Source organism: Macaca thibetana, chromosome 7 (assembly GCF_024542745.1).
Source record: "Macaca thibetana thibetana isolate TM-01 chromosome 7, ASM2454274v1, whole genome shotgun sequence".
NCBI lineage: Eukaryota > Metazoa > Chordata > Mammalia > Primates > Cercopithecidae > Macaca > Macaca thibetana.
The window spans coordinates 153,203,644-153,226,810 of record NC_065584.1 but is presented as its reverse complement, the minus strand read 5'-3'; the positions used below and the strand labels follow the sequence as shown (position 1 = coordinate 153,226,810).

Genomic DNA, 23,167 nt, shown 5'->3' with positions numbered 1-23,167 from the left:
GGACTAAGGCAATGGCCCTCCCGAGCCTGGGCCCTGCCCCAGCACCACTAAGTAAGCCCCAGCTGCACTCAACTTCTTTCTGCTCCTCAAAGCCCTCATTTCTTCTCCAGCCTTCGCACACACAGCCATTCCCTCGACCTCAGTCACGCTTCCCAGCTGTTCTCTTGGCCAAATCCTCCTCTTCCTTCACATCTCTGCTTCCAGGTCACCCCTGGGGCAGGCCTTCCGATGCCCCGACACTGTGTGGCTGCTCCTCCTCCAGGCCCGCACAGGCATCCTAATCCTAGCACTCCTCACACCGTGCGCTCAAGGCCGCACTCCCCACCTCACACCACTCTTGACTGTAAGCTCCGTGTGGGCTGAGGCCTCTGCCACACTCACTGTTTTATCCTCGGTGCCTACCGAAAAGCATGGCACCTGACAACACTCAGAGGATGCTGGCTGAATGAGGCCCAGGGACAGGTGGGACCCTCATCCTCCCAGTGCCACCAACCCCATCCTGTCCCCGCCTACTTCCCTGGAGCCCAGCGGCAGTATCTCAACCATCTCTATATCCCAAGGCCTGGCACAGAGCTTGGCACTCAAGCCAAGAAATGTTCAAGAAACGTTTGCTGCACTAAGGGGAGAGGCTGTGGAGGAGTGAGGAGAGAACGCAGCTTTCTGGACAGCTTTTCCAATGGCTACCTCTGCCTGTCAACCATTCACACACCCACAAAACCTGCATGCCACCCCGTCCCCGTCGAGGGAGGCACACACACCACAGGAGTGCCCCTGCCTTAAAGGCTGGCTAGGAGGTGTCCTCTCCCTTTTAATTAAAAGTCAGACAGGCAACCTCCTCCCTACTCATTCCTCTCTCTCCGGTCATTTCTAGAAACCGAGAATCAGCAGGACAGCTGGGAAGAAGGTGCTGTGGTTGTGGGGAAATTGCCAGGTTTGCATCTCTCCCTCCTCACCTTCCTCCCACGCTTCATGTCTCCCTATGGGGGACCAGGCTGAGGGGCTCAAGGGCCAGGAAGCTGGAGGCTGGGCCAGGGGTGTCCCATTTACTGTTTCCATTTCCTCAAATGTCCTCTTCTTCTCCACATCTTCCCCAAAGGCCTGGTTTTAGGGCATCCCCTCTTCCTTAGATAGAGAAGGCAAAGTGTCTGCCCACTGGTCAGCACCTATGGTCATAGTGGGCAGGAGAGCCTCTGAAGGCCCCAGAAGCCACATCCACAGAAAAGCCCCCCAGCCTAGGTCCAGGGGTGGGATGGAGTTCAGACAGAGGCTGTTAACAAAGACCCCTTTGTCTTTCGAACTAAGTCTTACATACCCTCTTCTTGTATGCCCAGAGAGGAGGGCAGTGGCGGTTACCCATGCTGGAGAAGCTTGTCTGCTGGTGGGAAGGGAGTATAGTGCGTACTCAGGGAAGTCCACTCCTGGGCAGATTGTGCTGAAAAATGTCCCTGGGTCACAAACCAAGCAAGGTGGCAGAATGGGGCTGGGAAAGAAACAAACATTCAGGAAGGCTTCCTGTAGGAGGTGACACTGGAGCCAGCTCTCCATGGAGGAGTGCAATTTTCACATTTTAGAAAGATTTGCAAAACAAGCAGCACTTAGGCTATTGGAATTTGATGTGCTATGTGTGTGGTTTTTAGATGGGGCCTTGTTTGTTTGTTGAAGAAATCTTCGGCCAACAATAAGGCTGTGGGATCATTCATCTGCAAGTATCTTTTATCCCTGAAGTACTGAGACAGACTGTAGGCTACACGTGGAAACTGTCTCTACTCCCTCTGCCAGCTCCAGGTCCCCTCTGGAGGGAGCCGACCCCAAGCAGCAGGGACAGCAGCAGCAGTCCACATCAAGGGGTGGGAGGGGCATGCCTCCTAGCCAGTCTCCAAGGATGCAGTTCATTAGGATGCATCCTTTGTTGCCATGGAGACCCCAGGCCCACAGAGCCTGGCTAATAGTCCCTGAATTCACTCAGGCCTCGAGCACAATTAGACAAGATTAATTTTTGAGTCAGAGCATAATGAGACCCGGACGTCCGGAAAGCATATGGCAGCCTCCCAGGGGAGGGCAGAGCCAGGGGAGGGCACACTACTGTCACGAGGTCACCAGGGCACTGCCTCTCTTGGGTGGGAGGTCTGAGAGGCAGTGGAGAGTGCGTTCCCTCCTTTAGAATTCCTCAAGGGCAACCCAGATCTGTCTGGGCAGCATGGGGGTGGGGGCAATTGAAGAAAGGAAGAATAAGCTCCCTGTATCTGTCCCAGGTCCTTGTGGGGACAGAGTTGGGTGGCTTTATTCTGTACCCTCTGATGAATTTGCCAACAAATGCATCTTATATGGCTGAAGCTATGATGCATGTACAGAATAGATTCTTATATCCGTGCAAAAGAATATAAATACATCATTCAAAAATCTGTAATAGGGCCAGGCATGGCAGGAGCACCCAATGGGATCTGTGGTACAACACGCTTCCTCCCACTCAGGGCATGGGACTTGCCCTCTGGCAGGAGAGATAGGACATGTTCAGATATAACTATCTCATCAGGGCAGTGGCATGAGAAGGATGGAGTTTGGAGCAAGGAGAGATCAGAGAAGGCTCTGTGGAGGAGGTGTCACTTTGACTGGGCTTTGAAAGAAGGAATCAGACTTTTCAAGTAGGGAGCAGAAAAGCAGAGGTTGAGTTTGGGGGCACCAAGCTGACCAGTGTCTGGTTTGGGCAGGGGCCAAGGAGGTAAACAGTGGCCAGAGAGTGAAGACTTTGAATGCCCAGCCAAGTGGCTTGGGCTGGGATGAGCCAAAGGATGGGGCAATGGGCTCCAGGAATACAGGCTGGTGGATCCCCTAACCCCTAGTCCTACTCGCCTAGTCCAGACCAGCTCCAGACCCAGCTTGGGCCTGTTCCCAGGACAGACTCACAGCATGGCTGCCCCAGCTCCCATCCCCACCAGCTTCCTGCAAGCAGAGTCACTCTTCCAGGCCTCAGGAGGGTCTGGACAGAACAGAAACTTTCTTTTGGCGACATTTCTGTACAAACCCCCAGATTTCTAAACAAAGTCCAGTTAGCAGATTAGCTCCTTGGTGCCCAGTAAAGAGATGGGAAGGCACAGAGGAGAGCTAGGTTTGTGGAAGAATTAGAAGTCCAAAGTAAGGAGCTGGGGGGATTAGGCTGCTGCAGAGGGGCGTTCAAGGCCAAGTGGGCTCCAGGGCAGGAATGGAGTCTGGAGACAAGCATGCCGGTGCTCACCAGGGACTAGCCTCTCTAGTCTAGGGTATGAACTCCTTCTGGCTTCTCTCAGGTTGAGGCCTTTTTTAGAAAGCAGGCCTACTCTCTAGAGAAAATTGGACTGCTGCCCTTGGATCATTTTTTCCCCAGAAGGTTACTATTAGTAAAAATCACTGACCACGCATAATAGAGAAGCAGAGACAGCAAAACTTCCAGTTTGTCTCCACCCCCTACCAATGCCCACCCTCACGTGCACACACACAGCAGTTCTAGAAGGGTTTAGCAAGGCTAAAATCCTGAAACCCACACGGCCTGGGCCAGGAACCAGCTCAGTTCCCTGAGAGCCGGGACGCTCCAATTCCAGCCAGACTGCCCGCCCTCTTCTCCAGGGGCTGCCTACAGAGCCCAGGGCACTGAGCTACAGCCTCTGGGATCTGATCTCTGAAACAGTGAAAATGCTCTCAGAGTCCAGTCTATGGAACAAGGTGGATGATCCAGGTGGTGGAGGGGGTCTGTATCTGAAACCAAAGTGGAGAAATCAGCACCACCTCTTTCTCCTGGGTTCTCAGTCACTGCCTCTCCACTGACTTCTAACTCATACCCACCCCCACAGACTCATCAACTTCCAAAACATCACCCTGCATCCTGCCCTCCTCTCAGCCCTCACTGGTTCCCCCTGGCCAACTCAGGCCTCTCGCGTGGACCACCACAGTGGCCCCCTAATGGGTCAGATGCCTCCATACCCGCCAAGAGCAATGGGTCTAACTGTGCAGGCCCCTGGGAGAGGAACAGGGATGGGAGCCGCAGGCTGGACTTTTGCCTGAGGTTCCTCTCTGCCCTTGTTCATCACAGTAACCCTGGTGAAGTCTCTGAGCTCCACAGCAATGGAGCATTTTGTTTGTTTGGCCTTTTTTTAAATTTCTTTATGGGAGGGAAACAGAAATTAGGGAGAAGTGATTGGCTAAAAGCAATGCTTTCGAGAGGCCAAACAGCCAGGCAGTTAACAGCATGGGCTCTGGAGCGTATTGTGGATGCAACAGAACCCTGGTTCCATTTCCGTTTACTAGTTGTGTGACCTTGGGCGTGCTGCTTAACCCCTTGGAGCCTCAGTTTCACAGAATGGCATAGTAGCAGAAGCCATCTCCCTGTGCTTTCTAGGTATTGAAAGGGTGATATGAGATGCGTGTAAAACAATTAGGACTGCCCCTGGAACATGGTAAGAGCTGAACAAGCATTAGTGATTCTGTCCTACTCATTAGTATATTTGGTTGCTGGTGAATTAAAATCCTACAGCATCTCCCCTCCCTGTTACCCCAAAACCAGGCCAGCCTGGAAAAGATGTGCCAGCAGCCAGGCAAGCAAAGCCACCTCTCTCTGTCATTTCTCCTTGACCCGAGGAGGCTGTGCCTCTTAATTGCTCTTTGGTTTTACGCAATTTGAAATGAGCAGGCCACCAATTCCCTGCAGGAAAAAAAAAGATATATATGCTTCTGCTCAAAATACTAATGAGGTTGGACTCGAGGTGAGGCTGGCAGCGGAGGGCGGTCCCTGAGGCCTTCTGTGGAGCCCTGCTGGCCCTGCAGGAGGAGACGACCCAGTTTGAAGCACCCTCCAGAAGGCAGGCAGGAGGACAGCCACTGTACGGGCTCCATGGGCCCCAGGTCAGGAGGCCAGAGTGGCGGGGGTGGCCTGTGGGAGGGGGCGTGGGGAGCGCTCGGCGGTGATGTGTGGCCATTTCTCCCCATGGGTTTGTGGATCTGGATCTTCTCCCAGGAACTCCGGGAAGACCCTGGCTGCTGTGTTGTACCCTCTCCTCCCACACCATCCCCAAGGCCTGAAGATACATCTTCCCTGTGCCTGCTGCCTCTGCCCTGGCTCCATCCTCATCACCTCAACATGGCTGCTGGCTCCAGGCTTCCAGTCTTACCCTTCACCTATCTGTCCTCCCAGTCAGTGAAGAAACATTAGTGAGCAGTTAGCACAGGCCAGCCCCATGGGAGCCAGAACCCAGCTTCCTCTTCGATTTCCTTTCCCACCAGACCAGGCCTGCTCACTGTGCTTTCCATGGCGGGCAGGCTCCTGCTGGAGCCTCAAACTTGCTTCTCTCTCAGCCAGAAAGATCCCCCTAGATCCCATGGGGCTCCATCCCCCCTTCATTCCACAGGGGATCCCCTTCTCACAACCCCCCACCCCACAACCTCCATGCCCCTGTATTTTCTTTAACAGCATTTCTACCACTGATGTCAGGATTGTGTTCTGTCCTGTCTCCCCACCCTCCTGGGCCTGTCCCTAAGGGCAGGGACTGTTCCTGTTTTATTCACCCATGTGGACTGTCCCATCACCTAGGGTCATGGGCACAGTGCATGCTTAATGAAGATTTATTATTGTGGAATCTAATGACATCATCACTACTCAAAGGCTCTTCATGGACGGACTGATACACATAGGCCCAGGAACGGCACTCCTGCACAACTCTCTCCTCCCCGCCAGCCACCCCCAAGCCCTCATCACCTTCCCAGCCCCTGACCCCCCACACTCAAACCTCACTGGGCACCCTCGTGGCTCAGAAGCACCCCAGGGCGTCGTTGCCCTGGCCCCTGCTCACACTGCTCCTCCCCTCACCTAGCTTCAGAGCCACACTCTAACACCGCCTCCTCTCAGATGCACGCTCAGTCTCACCAGGGTCCCTCGGCCTTTAGGACTCGCATTCAATGCTGGGCCAATCGCTTCATCTGTGTTTGTTTGCCCGTCTGTCTCCCAAGCAGAATTCAACTTCCTTAAAGGCTGGGGAAATTGGTCCCCTTTGTGTGTTCCCTGAGCCAGTACAGAGCCTGGCATGGAGCAGGTGCTTAATTGATGGTCTTTTGTATTAAGATTTGGATTGGTCTAGTGATAATAACTGTTATTAACTTTACCACTCATGTGGTCCACCATGGGAAACAGGAAGAGCAAGCCAGTCACAGAGCTGAGAACAGAACCCACCCCTGGGAGAAGTCCCTGAAGCCCTGCCCAAGGGGCTGAACTGAAGGCAGGGGGTCCCAGTCCCCTAAGGGAGGACAGCAGATGATATGAGGCCTGCTGCATGGCTCAGGGCCTGGAGCCACCGGCTTCTACATCTGATGACAAGGCATATCCCACTGTCATGGGGAAGTGCTGCCTTGCTTCTCTGGTCTCTGCAACTCCCAGGGATGTAAACTGGACATCCACGTCCCCCTTCCTGGGAGGAAATCCTGCCAGTGTTCTCAGGGACACAGGACAGCAGGGCTTAGCTGGAGGAGGAAAGAGGGAGGGGGCCTCTTTGTCCCAACCTGAGGCAGCACAGGGCCCGGCTCAAGAGAGCACTCCCTCTGGCCTGACCCTACAAGTCTGGCTGCCACTTAGCTGGCCACTCAGCCAGTTCTCTGGCCTTGAATGCTGCAGAATTGGGACTCTGCATGGTGCAATGCTTCCTAAACCCACTTCACTGCACAACTCAACTGACTCTGAAAATACTGTCAAGGGGCAGACAGAACTGGACTGATAGCTAGAACTGCACAGACAGCTAGAACTGGACTGATAGTTTGCTTTTTTCAGAATTGGAAAAAATGATCCAGAGAGGTTAATAACTTGCCTAAGGTCACACAGCGTGATAGAGGCAAACCCCAGAATAGAAACAAGGCTGAGATTTCAGTTGTTATTACTTGGAGTCGCCAGGAAAGTATGTGCTGAAAAGCCTTCCTGGGACTGGAGGCAAGAGGTTGAGAGGGCTTTCTGTCCTCTCCAGGAATCCCACCCCCCTTCTTTCTGCAAGCACACAGGCTCTGTCTGGCTTCAAACCCAAAGAAATTCCATCTCTGCTCATTGGCTCGCAGACACGGGAAGTGGCTCATTCCCCACGGCTTCTTCCCTGGAGGATGAGTTCAATAAACAGAGCCCCTTTCTCATCTTCCTGCATAAATATTTCAGGAGACAGAAACAAACAGATCCGCTTTTGATCTGCTGCTGGTTATTTAGAAATCGGGGCTCCTCTATGCCAAGCAGGGACCACCCCGCCCAAGGAATTAGTGTCCCCCAGGCCATGGGAGATACAAGATAGCACCTTCCTGTCAGGGCTGCTCACCTGGGCTGGGGAACCTGGTGAGAGCTGGACAGCAAGCTCAGCTTGTACCAAAAGCGCCTCCACCTACCCATCCACCCACTGCTTGCTGTTCCTAGAAATGGGAGGAAATGGTCTGCTCCATGTCTGCTATTCTTGGGGATGCTTCAGTCATTGCTGCCCCTGGACTGTATTTCAGGGGACACCAGGTTCCTGCACAGACAGGCACCACCTATGGGGAAGAGGTGCAGAGCCTTCCATGCCAGGTGGACCAGAGTTCTGGCAGCAAATGTCAGCGATTTAGAGGGCCAATCCCCTTTATGTCTCCCCCAAACACCCCTTTTGTTTATTCATTCAGACATTTATGGAGCACGTTATTCTTGGATCCAGAACATTCAACAGCTCCCCATTGCCGACAGGATTCTGACTTCAGACTGTCATTTCCTGTGCCACCCAACCACATCTCTCTCTGTTCAAGTCATACTCCAGTTAGCCTAGTTCCTCCCTTTCCCCCAAATGAGCCCTTCCCCTTCTTAAATGCATTTGTCCTTTTGCCTTGTCTCCTCTTCTCTTCTCTCACCTTTCTCAGGTCAGGATGGCTCATGTGCCATCTCCTCCATGAAGCCTTCCTTGACCTTCCCACCCCACAATGGGACCTTTGCATGGTGCAATGCATCCTACACCCACTTCGCTGCCTCAGAGCAAACTCACTTCATGGCTCATCCACTTCTGGAAATACTATCAAGGGGCAGACAAACTGGACTGATAGCTCTTTTCAGAGTTGCAAAAAAAAAAAAAAAAAAAAAAACCAAAGAGGGTCTTTTTCCCCTCCATCCTGAGCTCCCTTGTAGCTTTCTGCCACTGTTGCCCAGGAATTGCTCTTCTAACACTCTCATGTGTGAAGTCTTATTGTTCCAGCTCAGTCACAAGTGTTCAGAGAACGAGATTCAGAAACTCCAGATTGTGTTTCAGCAAGTGTCTAGGAGTAGGGCTACATCCAGACCTGGCTGCTAGAGAATGGAAGCTCAGTTTTTAAGAAATGTGAATGCCTGGACTCCACCTCTCAGAGATTCTGTTTCTATTGTTCTGAGGGAAGGAGGACAGGGAGGACCAACTATTTCATTTGCAGATCCCTTTTTCCAAAAATTTTGAAGAATTTCAAGACATTTGAAGAATTTCAAGTGACAACAGAACATTAAACCAAATGTGGCACAGGTCACACGCCCATGGCTATGGTTTGAATGTCTCTGCCAAAACTCATGTTGAAATTTAATTGCCAATGTAATAGTATTAAGAGATGGGGCCTTTAAGAGGGGATTAAGTCATGAGAGCTCTGCCCTCACAAATTAATTAATGTGATTATCCTGGGAGTGGGCTCCTGATGAAAGAATGAGTTTGGCCCGATTTCCTCTCTCTGTCTCACACACTCACTACGATGTGATGCCTCTGCCATGAGATGACCCTAACCAGATGCTGGTGCCACGCTCTTGGACTTCTCAGTCTCTAGAACCATAAGCCAAATAAACTTTTGTTCTTTATAGACTACCCAGTCTGAGGTATTCTGTTACAGCAGCAGAAAATGGACTAAAACATACATGAAGCTGGCCCTGGAGACAGGCATTTAAACCTCACCAGGTGATTTGCAGCCAGGTTGAGAACCACCACCACGGTCAATGTCCCCATGAGCCCTGACGGTTCTGTGCTTCTGAGCTCCCATGACAGTACACAGACCAGAATACTGTACATTCTGTACATACTGTACAGTACACAGACCAGCCTCTCCATCTCTGTATGCCTGGGTTGGCTGGAGCATAAATATTTATAGAGTGAATGAACATATGAATAGATGCAGAGAGGTGGAACTTGAACCAGAAAGCTGGGAAGAATCTTTTTTTCATTTATTTATTTTTAATTGAGATGTAAAATATATATGTAACATGCCTACAGTGCACAAATCTGAAGTGTTTGCCTTGATAGATTTTTATACGTGTATGCATTCATGTAACCACCATCACTCCAGAAGTTTCTCTCATACCCTCCCTCAGTTAATACTCTACCCCTATCCCCACCCCAGGTAACCAATAAAAACTGGACAGAATTCCATCAGATGAGGGCTCTTCCAATGAAATAGGCAGAATAAGCACAGGTGGGGTATATCCAAGAGACATGAAAGATGCTGACTCAGAAAATTCCCTTGTATGTGCCAAGGGCTGGAATTTACACCAAATGTATGACAATGAACACAAAAGTTGAGACTTCCTCCAAGTGGAAGCAAGCAAGCAAGCTGGCGGGACTCAAACTCTGGTCCTCAACCCCCAAGTCTCATGAACTCATCACAACTCTTGGCAGTCTGGAGTGGATGTGTGGTTGGAAGACATGGCGCAGAAGGAGACACACTGGCTGCAGGGTCTGCGGACACTGAGGAAGGGAGGAGGGTGAAACAGGGCCCAAGGCTGGGCAGCATCAGGGCATAAACTCACATCCAGAAGCTCACTTCTGCACCCAGCCTCAGACCAGGTGAAGTAGTCCCCAACCAGAGGAGGAAGTGACCAACCCAAGATCACACAGCCAGGGAGGGTCAGGGCTGGGGTTGAGGCAGGAGCTCCTGAAATCCCACTCCAGTGCTCTTCTCGCCATGCTATAACCACGTTTTCCTAGAATAAAACTTCTGGCCTTCTGCCAGCCCCCCCTCCATGTTCTCAACCCTTAGATCAAACCATCTGGCAGCCCAGGCAGATGGGAAAGGCCCACACCATGGAGTGGTCCAGGCCAGAACTCCCTTCTTAGGGTAGGGGGTGGGGCACATGTGACACTCAGCTCCCAGGCACAGGGAGAGACTTTCAGGAAGTCTGGGCCGGAGGCTCAAAAACCCCTTCCCTGTCTCGTTGTACATAGGCTTTGAGAATGTCCACTCACCTCTCTGCCTCTAGGGCAACGCTGGTAGGGGCAGACCACCTAAAGTGTGAAGGGGATCACATCACTCCTTTGCTTAAAGCCCCTCTAGGGCTCCCAGCATCACCACACAATTAAGTTCGAGCTTCTTAGCTTGGCATCCAAAGCTCCCCACGGCCCCTGCCTGCCTGTCCAGCCTTGTTTCAACCACACACAGCCCCTCCCTTTCCAGCCCAGCAGCACCCAGCACCAACTGGTCTCTCCTAGAATAAGCCAAACATGTTTCCCCTTCCATGCCTTTGTTCACGCTGCCCGCTCAACCTGGAATGCCTTTCCTGCCGCTTCATCTGCCTCTGCCTACTCATCCTGGAAGACTGAGGGAAGATCTCTCCTTCCAGAGAGCTTCCTTGGCCTATCCAGCCACATCTCTCATAGTTTCACAATTCTGTGCACATGTCCCTGTCACTGCCATTCCATGCCTCCACCCATCAGCCTCCCTTCCCCAACATCCCTGCAGCCATGTGTCCTACTGAGTGGCCTGTGTCCCCCCCTAGACCAGGATCCTCCTGGGGAGAGACACTGCTTTGGTTCATCCCTGCACCCTCAGTGCCACTTAGGGCCTGGCACACAGGGCTCAGCAAATGTTTTTTGAATACATCTCAGTCCTCATTTTATTTGCACAAGGGTAGGGGTGGGGAAGGCGGCCCTGCACAGGAGAACAGGGTCGCCAGAGTGGAGAGGAACACAGAATAAGCTTGGCTGTCCTCTCCACTCCACACTCACTTCCCTGGCAAAACTGGCTCACTCACAGTAACAGCTCTCCCTCCTGCCTCATTTGCCTCTAAGCAACCTCTCTCCTGCACCTACTCTAGTGTTTTCCTCCCAGGAAGCTGGGTCTAGTCAATGACAACCACTTAGGGCATTATTACCCCCTCAAGGGGATTTGTATTTTTAAGAACACCTAAAAGACCCAAAGGAAGGGAATTCTATGGTGGGTTCTAAGCGAGGTGGTCGGGGAAGACATTCTAAACCAACGGCCCCGCAGCACCCTCGGCCATCCACTGCCAGGCCAGCTGGCCCGCATCTCCTGCTTGTGCATGGGGCGGTGCAGTCAGGGGGTTACCGTCCAGTTTGCTCCTTCCTGCTGTGTGAAGCAGGGCAGGCCATCCTCTCAGAGGCTGTCTCCCCCTCTGAAAAGTGGGGGTAACAGCAGAGTTATGGGGGTACCTGAGAGAATAGAAGTGCCAGGCTGGGCACGGGGGGGGGCAGCCTCTGAAGAGCTTTCTGGTTCCATTGTTCCCGCTGCTCTTCAAAAAGCAAAGGCCCACTGAGCTTGTGGCTCCCAGGCTGCTCCTACACGCTGGTCCTGGAAGGGGGGGCGGTGGCACAGAGGGGCAGCTTTGTTTGTGGCTCCTGAGTACCACCTCCCCTTCCCTCCACCCAGTCTCCCTCCCTCAGAGCCAGAGTTCCAGGGAAATCTTGGCCAGGAGACTTCTCAAGCTGGTGATAAGGTCTGGCCCGAGGAAAGCTCTTAGCAACCCAGGCTCCCAACCCAGCAGCCCTTCTCATGGTTTCAGAGAAACAAAGGAGGGAAAGATTGCTGGCAGCCCAGTGTGCCAGGACGGCCAGCTTCCAGGAGGGAGAGCCGGGGGTCATGGGTCACTGTGGAGGGCAGGGGGGCAGCCAGGAACGTAGGGCATGCACTGCCAGGCCTGGGCAGCCGCAGCCTGATGGTTGAGCAGAAAGGCCTCCAAAGTTGCTCCCTCTGCCTCTGCCACCACCAAACCGGGCCTCTGGTCAGGGCCCTCCTAGCTGGTCACTTGGTGAGCCAAGTCTCTCCAACCAGGTGCCTCCTCCCATCTAGGTTAAGTTCTCAAAGTCTCCTTTCTGGAACTTTCTCCCATTCCCCACTTTTGAATCATTCCTTGGCCTGCCAACATTGGGCAACTACTAGAAGCCTAGGAAAAACAAAACAAAACAAAAAAAACCCCAGAGAATTGGAAAACCCAACCTGAGCCTGCCAGTAACTTGGGGGAGCCCCAGTCCCCACTCAGTCACATCTTCCCTATACCGCCTTGGGAAAACTTTCTGGGGCTTCAGTTTTCTCCTCTGCAAAATGGGGGTGTCTACTTACATCTTTAAAGTCCCTTCCGGCTCCAGCAGTCCACAGATCTCTAATAGTAAAGATTTTGCCCAAGCAGCAACAGGGAATGTTTTAGGCTTGCTCCAAATCCTGCCAAATCTTGTATGTCTATACCTGGTATTCCAAAAATCCACAGCACACTCTTACTGGCATGCATAGCCCTTTGATGAGCGCTGTGAAAGCTACTAAAAAGAATCAGACCTGATCTCTAGCTTCAGCAAGCTCACAAGTTAGGGAGCCAAAGATCATGCTCATAAGATAATCGGCAAACAACATGGCACATAAGGCCTTTCCCTGCTGGCTGGTATACCAGGGATCACATGCTACAGGAGCTCCAAGGATTGAGAAATTAATGTGGATCCGGACCCTGAAAAGGTCAGTTTAACAGGACAGCTCAGGCCCTGAAACAGCCTCAATCCATAAGAACTTGAGTTTGTTCCCAGATCTTTTAATGAGTAAGGCAGGAAGGCAGACTCAGGGTCTCTAGAAGACAGATTTGTGAAGATAAAGTCATTAGTTGGCCACTCAGGTATGCAGAAATCCCCTTTCCCAGAATTCCAAATTTCTCGGAATCCCAAATTTCCCCATGCATTTCTGCAAGCTGGTCTTTCACCTGGAGGTCAGCAAGGCAGGCATAACCAGCAATTTCTTCGGGAGTTAAATAAAAATCCTCAGGAATTAAATCCCTTTGTCGCCTTCCACCAACACCTTTCTTTCCATCAGCCGTTCCACATCCTGGAAATTCTACCAGATTCCAGATTATAAAACTGTTAGTTCTGAAATCAAACTCAAGGTGTTTAAATGATTTGCTGCAATGCCTCAAGCTAGTAGAGGCTATTCCTCTCCATAAACCTAAAGGAAAAGCAGGTCTGAGTCCCGAGGGCATCGGGATGTATCTGGAGCAAAGATCAAGGTCATTTGACAGTGGGAACCTGGTCTCTCTGCCTAGGGACCCAGGTAGGACTGTGCTCTGGGACCCACCTTTCCTCGCCTTCCACAGGGAGCTCTGATCTACAGAGAGCCGGGATGATACAGATCAAGGTTTGGATGCTTTATTTGGCTCACTTTTCAAATGAAAGCAGGACACCACATTTTTATAGCCAGATTATTTGTCCCAAGCATATTAAAACAGCCAAAATAGACAGAACAGGAAGAGAGAAAAGCAAGTTTTCATCCGCACCAAACTAGCCTGACAGAGTAAAAACAGATAGAGGCTGTTTGGAAGAGACGAACTTTTCTCTTCCACCCACAGAGTATGAATCAATTCTGAAATAAGGACTACAGCAGGGGAGAAGTGGGCTAGCTATTGGAAGGAACTGCCTAAATCTGAGGGCCTTGAAATACTGGTGAGGAAGAAGAAAGGAGGGGGCACAGATTAGACATCACAATAAACCATTTCCTTCCATGACATCTACAAAGCGCCTTATTTACATCTTTCCCATGTTACTTGAATATTAGAGCACCCTACAGAGATAGACTACTAACTCCATTTTCACAGAGACTCAGAGACATCCAGGGACTAGCCCAAGGTCACACAGTAAGGAGCAGAGGCAAGAGCAAGGCCTGGGTCTTCTGCCTCCAGGTCCCGTGCTCTGGACTACATGTTTCCGGGTCATTCCCACCAGCCTGACAAAGTGGCAAGACAGAAGGCCTGCGAGGCAGGCTGAGTCCCTGACTGGCTGTGGGAACATTGTAAAAGTTACCTCCCTTCTTTCCCTGGACCTCCATTTCTGCAACCATAGGAAGGGGGATAATAATAGCACAGATTTCATAGACTGTCATGAAGCTTAAATGAATTAATACATATAAAACAGATTGTATACGCTTGGCATAAACTAAGTGCTCTGGAAGGGTTAGCCGCTTCTGTTATCATCGTTATTGTTATTGCCTGTTGGTCCCTTGAAAGCAGGGACCTAGCAACTGGTAAAAGGCTGGGAACTGCCTACTAGTAAATTAGTATTTTTAAAACTAATCTAAATTAAAATTAGGAATCATTCTCATATTCCTAAAAAGTGTAGAGTGCTGTACAGGCAGAGGGCCGGCCCAGATGACCTCAGACATCTCCGGGGTTAAATACCGATCATGGAGGCTTCCCAGGAATTAGCATAAGCACCTACCCGGGGTGAGCCTCCACACACCACCACTCTGGGCAGCCAGAGCCTCCAGGGGTGTTAGCATTTGTCTCATACAGGGGCCAGTAAGTTTAAGCCTGTGGCATGAACACCACGTAAAACATTCACCTTCTCTGAGCTCAGGCAAAGCAGACACCAAACTGCAGACACTTAGGGGTTTTTGTTTGTTTGTTTGTTTTAGAGATGGGGTCTCACTGTGTTTCCCAGACTGATCCTCCTGCCTCAGCCTCCTGAGTAGCTGGGACTATTGGTGTGGACTTTTAACACTTTAGAAAAAAATGTGTGCCTGTGTGTGTGCGCATACATATCTCCCTATAGTTTGACTTTAAAGACCAAGGCCCAATATAGATAATAAGAAAGATCTAAAGAACAAAAATGGTCATAATTGAGCCCACTACAAATATAAGGTGGAAATTTTCCTGCCAGAGCAAAGTTTCCTTTTGGAAAAATAAATGACTTCTCCCTCCTGCCTGAGAGCCAGGAGAGCCTCTGGCCTCCTTACACAGCCCAAGGAGGCTCTGTGAGGCATCGGGGTGGGCAACTGAACTTGGAACTTCCACATCCCCCTGCCTGGGTTAGTTTTAGAAGCATCCAGGGTCAGGTCACCATCCCTATCACCAAGCAGCAGGCAAGGGGAAGGAAAGAGGCCAGAATCCAGAGGTCCGGACATGGACCAGTTCCATCCTGCCTCACTGGGCCACCTTTTACAGGTGACTTAGCCTCTCTGTGCCTGCGTCCTTATCTGTAAAGCAGGGATGATAACAGTAACCTATACCATGATGTTGCTCTGAGGATTAAATGAGTGGATACTTGTACCACGCTCTCATCAATGCCCGGCATGCAGGAAGCGATCAAGGTCCATGGTTTTTGACTCCTGACGTTTGCCCATTCATCCCTGGCCTATTGCTCCCTCCTCAGCTCCCCTCCTTTCACCTGCTACCTCCCACTCATCCTTCATGACTCAACTTAAAGTCACTTCCTGATCCCTCTGACTATATCAGGCCCCCTGCTATTCCCAGAGTTCTCTGTATTGCTCATTTCATAAGCCCCAGGACACTCATTAATTTTCTGTCTTCCTGAGAATAACAGCTAACACTACATGTCAGGCATATGGTAAGTGCCTCACATGGACCAGCTCACTTTATCTTAATAACAATCCTCTTAAGTGCTACTATTATCAATCCCAATGAATGGATGAGGAAACAGATGTTCAGAGAGGTGAGGCAACTTGCCCAAGAATACACAGAAAGTAAATGACAGACTGCCATGTGTTTGACTTCAAAGCCAGCATTCCTAGCCAGTGGCACCCCAAATCATCAGGGGCTATCTCGAGAAAAGGCTGCTTCTTGTAAGGGCTGCAAGCCTGGACCAGGGACCTGCGTTCTCTGAACCAAGCTACCCTCATGGAAATGGAGAAGGCGGCTCTGCCTCTGTCATACTTTGTTCTGCCCTGGGCTGAATGCCCTGCCCAAGCAGCCCGATCTGATGTCAAACACCATGCATAGGACACCCTCCTCCCCCAGCACCCTTCCCCGAATTATTTACATGACTCCCAGCTCCAGTAAAGACCACAGGCAAATCTAAGCAGGACACAACCATAGGCATCACCCTCAAGGCAACCAGCATTTGTCCTGCACATCCTCAGTGGCTGGACCACAGACACAACAGATAATAGCCCACTGTGTTGTAGGTGGGGGGCTGGTGGGGAGTGGAAGCAGAGTAGGATCATGTCCCAGGACCAAAGGCCTAGAAGTGAGATGAAAGTGTTCTCTGGAGTCAGACAGCCCAGGTACAAATCCCTGCTCCCCTCGCATTCATTCAACCTGTGACCTTGAGCAGTTCACCTACTCTCACTAAGCCTCACTCTCCTCCTCTGGAAAATGGGATGGATAATAGAATCTACCCCATGGTTGTGCCGAGTAAATGCGATCATGCATGCCCAACGCCTGCTTGATAACTGTCATTATCGTGATGATGGTGATTAATCTTCACGGGTTGTGGACCATTATGTGATCGGATTGAAAAGGTTCTGGCTCAAAGCCAGAAGATCTGGGCATGCATCCCGCCTCTGACCCACATTAGCTCTGGGACCGGGGTGTGGTCATCTCTCCACTCAGACACTGTTTATCCATCCCTAAATAGAGGGGACCCTCCCCACCATGAGAAAGCTGATGGGATTCAGGGCAGTAACCCATGGATGTATTCTGTACGAAAGACAGCCTGAGCAAACCTGGGAGCCTCCCATCGCTACATTAATTAATTGGAAGGAGGGTGCCAGCCAGAAACCAATTACAAAATCCCTCCAGGGGCCTCTGCGGGGGCAAAAAGGAGGGGTGAGGAAGGGCGGTGGTGGCTTCTCCCCATTCCCCACCCCCACCCCACTTGTGCCTCCTTAGCAGCTGGTCCTGCACTCCAGGCCCACAAAGGAGAGGCTCATTCTAAACAGCTTCTTTTCATGTGGAAGCCACTGGATTTGCATCTGTCCTTCCCTGGCAGGGCCTGCCCCATGCCAGCTGCTCCAAGCTCCCCAGGCTGCAGGGTGCTTCAGGACCCTGGGCCTGAGCCTGCGGGACCAAACGGGGGAGGAATGGGAACCCAATGGGGCTGATCAGGAAAAGAGGGAAGGAGACCGGGCTGGGCGCAGAGAGAATTTGCACACATTTTCATCTCCTGGACACAAGATAATCTCTGTGGCCAGGCATATCCAAATCAGAATCAGGGCTGCCCGGGTGCCAGTAGCCGAGACTCCACCAGCACTGGCCCTGGCGGAGGCCGTGTCTGCTCCAGCTAGTTGGCCTGGGAGAGCAGTGGAAAAACTCACTCCATCCCTGAGCTGCCAGGACATTGGCCCAGCCAGCGTCCACACTCCCAACCAGCCAAACTCGTGTGTGCCAACCTCACAGGGCTGGCCAGTGTGGGGTGATTCTGGGAGCCCTGGAGAGCCTCACACCCTGCCCAGCTTCTTCTAAGAGCTGCCATAGGTGTCAAGGTGGCAGTGCCTGGGGGGAGGGGAACACAGGGCCTCTGGGCACAGTCAGGAAGAAAGCATCTGACAGTGCTTTTCTGGAGAGTGAGCTTCATTGCCTAGAGGGAGAGACAGTAAGGAAGGAAAGAGCCTGCATTCATTAGGCACTTACAGTATGCAGGCAAGACAAGAGATCTCCCAGCTTGTGCCCACTGGACCTCGAGACTCTGAACTCAGGGCTTTGGCCTTTCCATGTCCTTCTCCTCTAAGGCCCTGGATCCCAGGGACTGTGGCTAATGCCACTGTGTTCCTAATGCCTCACACAGGGTCTGGCCCAGGGTAGGTGCTCAGAGGGTACTGGCTAAAGGAACGAATGACTCCTAGCCGCACACCTCCCAGCATGAGAATGCTGGATATCTGGAAGAAGCCCGGGAAGGGAGAGGAGGCATAAAGGGTGTGTGGGCAGAGCAGGCAGAGCTCCTGCCCACCCGCAAGTGGGCTCCCACCCGGGAGCTGGCTCTGTGCTGGTTCCCCCGCTTCCTCTTCACCAAGGCTTCCTGAGGTGCTGGCTCTCTCACTTCCTCTCCCAGGGAGACCCAGATAGGAACAAGGTGCTGGGATGTAGAATGCCAGGAGGTTCAGGTATCTCCCAGATACCTAGATTCTGCGTCAGGGAACCGGAGGCAGAGAGGCCTTATAATCCCCCTCGCCATCTGACTGTAGGTATAGCAAGGCTCCCATGGACTTGGCTCCCCTGCCCCACATCCTGTCCCTCCTCCCATCCCCGCAATGCTTTTTCCATCTAGGGCAGAGGGTATCCCACAGAGGGAAATCCAGGCACCAGCAGGACAGGCAGGGGCGATGCAGTGGGGTAACTGGAGTGGGGCCAAAACACCTGTGCCTGCTCAGGCTGCCCCAGGACCCCTTCCCAGGGCAGCCAGGTGGAAAGAGCACTGACCACCAGTCAGGAGGATTGACGTGCCAGCCCCTCCAGCCTCAAACTTGTTGAATGACTTTGGGCAAGTCACAACGTCACAACTTCTGCTTCCAGGGTCTCAGCTCCCTCATTTCTCAAGGAAAGGGTTGGGGGATGTGCCTGCTCCAAAATTTTATTTTCCTGTGGGTGACTCTGTAGGGGCCCTAGAGACACACGATCTTTGGCAAATGCAGACCTGCTATTACCTGGGCAGGATAACATCATCCTCAGTCCTTTCACATTCAGCAGGAGCCACTGGCTCCTATCAGCAGTCTGTGCCCTGCTGCAGCTGGGGCAGCAGAGAGAAGGTTGCCCACAGAAAGAGGGGCCAAGGTACCGCTGACTGTGCTGCTCACGGACCTACAATCTATCTGCTTAGCAGGGAGGAGCATGTTGGCAACCAAGGTCTTCTCTTTTCCCACACTCCTTCTCCTGAGGCCTTCTGGGGTGCAGCAGGCAATTCTGCTGCTCAGGGCACTTGGTTCCTGGACCACTGACCCCTTGAGCCAGGCTCAGGAAGGTAAAAAGCATTCAGCTCATAGCATCTAACTTAACACGGCACACCTGAAAACAGGGGAGCCTGATCGCTGTAAGCCACCTCCTCCCTTACCTGGAAGACCTACCTCTGGTCACATCACAGCCAGCAGCCAGGAAATCCCTCAAAGGGCCTTTGAGCAGGACAAAGCGGGTTGCAAGGGCCTACACTTCAGCTCACAGGTTTTCTTATAGCCCATCAACTTGTACTTTACACACAACTCTATTAATGTACTTTGTCCTCTGCTTTTCCAGTTGATAGCAATGTAGAAACAGATATTTAGAACTGGAGAAGCACTGCTAGTCTGGTATATGACTGAGATGGAACACAAAGAGAAAAACTGTGCAAAGCAGTTAGAAGAACATGAAGAATAAAATCAGCTGGAGCTACTTGTCTCAGGGAAAGCCTTGGCTCCCTCACCCCGAGCTGCCCTAGGAAGCACGTTGGACTAAGACTGAGAGAAGGCAGCACCTTGACCTCCAGTGCATGCTCAGGGCTCTGCATCAGAGCCTTCCTTCCCTCCGCTCTTTCTTCCCTTTTGCTGGCTTTCTTCTCTTTCTCGTCCCGAAAGAAATTAAGGTAACTTACTAAATTATATACAATCAAATAGCCTTTAAAACATAACCAGGAGAAATGTCATGGGGCTAGAAGGTTTCCGGGGCTCTGTGTTCCTAAGGCTGGTTAGGGCAGGAGTCCTTCAGAAACCCACAGGGTTTGCCTGCAGCTTCAGCAGTGTAGCTCATGGTTAAGGGGGCAAGGGGATGTATGAGAGAGGCAGAAAACGGAAAACAGGCTGACCTCCTCTGTGGAAGTGCTACTGAGGATCTAGCAACTTGCCATCTGGCTTCCTCTTCTCCACTTGCCAGGCCTCTCTGAGCTCAGAGCTCCTGCAGTCCATACCTAACCCTGAACCAGAGGACTCTGCCCTCAGGGGACCTGGTACAAGGACTAAGGCATTCGTCCAAGGGGCAGGAAGTTGGGACCCAGCCATGACCCTCTGCCTGGAGAAGCAACAGCAGAGAAGTCTAGAGCCCTAGACACTGCCCTGGGAGCTCACTCTCGAACCCATTCCCTCCCCTACCTACCGCTCCCAGTGTGTCAGCAGCGATCTTACCTCTCACACTCTCTTTAGGGTTCTCCTTCACATCCGTCTTGTAAACAGACCACCCCCCAGATAACAAAGAGTCTCCCAATCTCCATCAGAGGTGACTTTCTTGCCAGAACTGAAGCTGCACCAAGGCTCAGCAGAAGAGGCCCTAGAGATCACTGGAATCAAGTCTTACATTTGACAGACAGAAAAACAGAGGCCCAAGGATGGAAGTGACTGTCCAAGGTCACACAGCCTGTTGGTGGCTGATTTAGGACTAGAGGCCAGGCCTTCACACTTTCAGAGCATGGTGGCTTTCCCTATAGTACTGGAGGAGCTACCACCAGCAGGCTTGTAGACAGCAAGACAGTCCCCAGGACCTCTCCTGCACCCCTCCTGCTATCTGTTCCCCACAAGAACACGCCGGTCTGTGAAGGGCCAGCAAGGGGAGAGAAGATAGGGTTAAGGTGGGGATTTTATTTAATCCTCTGAGCTGGCTTAAGCCAAAGCCACATTGGTTAGAGCAGGAGGTGAGCGACATGGAGGGTTTGTTGGGGGCTGGGTACCAGGGTGGAGGAGTGTTGAATAGTCATTGGATACCAAGAAGCTAGGCCTGCCAGCGGGCTTAACAGGTAAGCACCCACTTTCATGGACTCCCTGTCCCATCCCTGCTTCAAGGTTCAGGCCTCCAAGCAGTGCTCCTCTGCCATGGAAGTCCCCCAGTAGCCAGGATGCCCAACAGAGCAGAGCAGTGCAAAGATCACTGGCCATAGATTGAGATAGACTTGAGGACAAACCCCAGCTCTGCAACATACATGCTGTGTGATCTCAGGCAAGTCATTTCACGTCTCTGAGCCTCAGCTCCTTCCACTGTTAAAGCGAACCGAACACACCTTCCTTGCAGGCCTCCGGGGAAGGAAGGCTGCATGAGTTCACGCACATAAAGAGACACAGGGGAGGCGCCGAGTTAATCCTCAGCGCTATTATTCAAACCTCACATCCTTTCTCTCTCTAGCCGGGTCCATCCATTACTCCTCTGTCTCAGCCCACTTGCATCTTTGACATTAATAACCTTAATATCCCTCCCAGCTGAACAGCATGCGCATCATTTCAAAACCCTAAGCATCCTACCCGCGGTGGGTCACAACAGCCCTGCCAGAAGTAGCCAGAGCTGAGGAAGGCCCTGCACCGTCAAGTTCATCTTCTCGCAGTGCTCCCAAGTCCCAGAACCAGGGCCAATGGCAAAGTTTGGAGTTGGGCCCAAGAATCCGCACAAACATTCAGTCTTGGGGCACACTTGAGGAGGGCATGGGCAGGCCCTGGCTTAGCAGAAGGGGCCCAAACCACCCCACCTCCATCACTTGCACCCCAACCCTCCATCTGGCCCCACTGCTCTGACCACAAGTGGGCCTCCGGTCCCACTTTGGCCTCCAGCTCCCCAATTCTGGGACCCAGCTGGGCAGCTGGAAAAGGTGGAGTCTGGCCCTTGAATGGACGGCCAAGCCCAAGGCCACGGCCAGACTGTGAGCTCAGTACCCAGACAGATCTCTCTGAAGAGTGTGGGTTCACACCCTTGATTTTACTGGTTCTTTAACAGCCTGTTACCACCCAGGACCCATATTATCACCCTTACAGCACACAAGAAGAAACTGAGGCCCAAAGTGGACCCCTCCCCGACCAAGGTCATCCAGGGGATTTGGGATAGAGCTGGGGATTGAACTCAGGTCTCCCTGGTCCCTTGACCCTGACACTTTCCACTGCCCCATCATCTTTCCTCTTAACTCTTTCCTCCCTACAACTAGGAAGCCCCTAAAGTCTCTCCAATAAACGTGGGCCCCTATGACAAGGCCCAACAATCGTCCTCCAATATGGGGGCTGCCAAGATGCCCACCTTTGCTTCCCCTGTCACATTCCCTCCCCACATTTTCAAGTCAACCACCTGGACCTGCCCTGTCTCTGGTAGCGGCTCCCCGGGACTGGGCAGTGCCTTCTGCACAGAGTGGCTTTGGAGTGGAGCCAGCGCTCCCGGCATGGGCAGCGGAGGCTGGCAGGTGGGGTGGGGTTTCCCCTCCGCTGGCCTCCTCGGGGCGGCAGGCCCATCCCCACACCCACTGCTCAGCACCAGCCCCTGCCAGCGACGCTCCCCGCCGCGCACTCCCCGGAGGGACACCGCCAGCCGCCCAGCCCAGCTCTCTAGGGGTTAAAAATGCAGCATCCCAAACAAGGGTTAAAAATGCAGTCCCGGGGTTGGGCCGGGCGCGGAGGGATGTTGGCCAAACCGCCGGGGCTGCCAGAGCGGCAATCTCCCTCTGGCCTCCGCAGTCTTTGGGGGCCAGAGTGACTCGAGCGGATCCCGCAGCAAGAGAGGCGCGCGCCGCACCTTCTCAGCACCGGCGCCCCCTCCCCATACCCACACCCCCGCGCCCCCCGCTGCCCAGCCCGGGGGCTGCAGGCGCCGGCGGGTCCCGGGCGCGGCGGGCGAGCTGCGCTTACCTTTGTGACAGTCATGCAGAAACTCCGCGGCGGAGCGGGGGCGCGGGCGCGGCGTGCGGGGGCGGCGGCGGCCAGGGGAGGCGGCGGGAAGGGGGTCCGGCAGCTCCCGGCGCGCTCCCCGCGCCCCGCCGGCGGTTCGGCCGAGCCTGGGGGCTGCGCTCCGGGCGGGCAGCGCGCAGGGACCGCTCGTTGGCGCTCGCCCGCCGCTCGTCGCTGATGTCAGCCCCGAATGTGCATTTATAATAGATGAGCCTCCTTCGCCGCAGGAAGGCGAGGCAGGAAGAAAGGGAGAGAGGGAGAGGGCCCGGGCTGGGGGGCGGGGGGAGGAAGAGGGGCCGGGAACTCGCTACAAAAGAGGAGGCGGAGGGAGGAGGAGGAGGAAGCGCAGCCCGCCTGCGGCCGTGCCCCGCGCCTCCCGCTCGATCGCCGGCCGCCGGGCACTGCCGCTCCCGGAGCCGGGACGGGCGCCCGGGTCCGCGGCCTTAACTCCTTCGGGCCTGCGGACGCCACTCGGCTGGGCGAGGCTGGCTCCCGGCACCTGCCGGCTAGGGGAGCGGGCGGCGCCCCGGGCTCTCCGGTGCCCCGCTGGCCCGGGGACGCTGGTGAAGTCACAGACTGGACGGCCGAAGCACTGCGCGGGCAAAGAAGGCTGTCGGGC

General features: G+C 53.1%; 1 protein-coding gene across 1 annotated transcript in view; it reads right to left on the bottom strand.

Moving 5' to 3' along the window:
* Nucleotides 1-22,855, bottom strand: part of CORO2B (coronin 2B) — a 150,670-nt gene extending 127,815 nt beyond the window's left edge. The window contains exon 1 of the mRNA XM_050796338.1: nt 22,510-22,855. Within this exon, the coding sequence (XP_050652295.1) occupies nt 22,510-22,524 (15 nt within the window). The 5' untranslated portion in view covers nt 22,525-22,855. The remainder of the gene's footprint in view (nt 1-22,509) is intronic.
* Nucleotides 22,856-23,167: the final 312 nt, after the last annotated feature.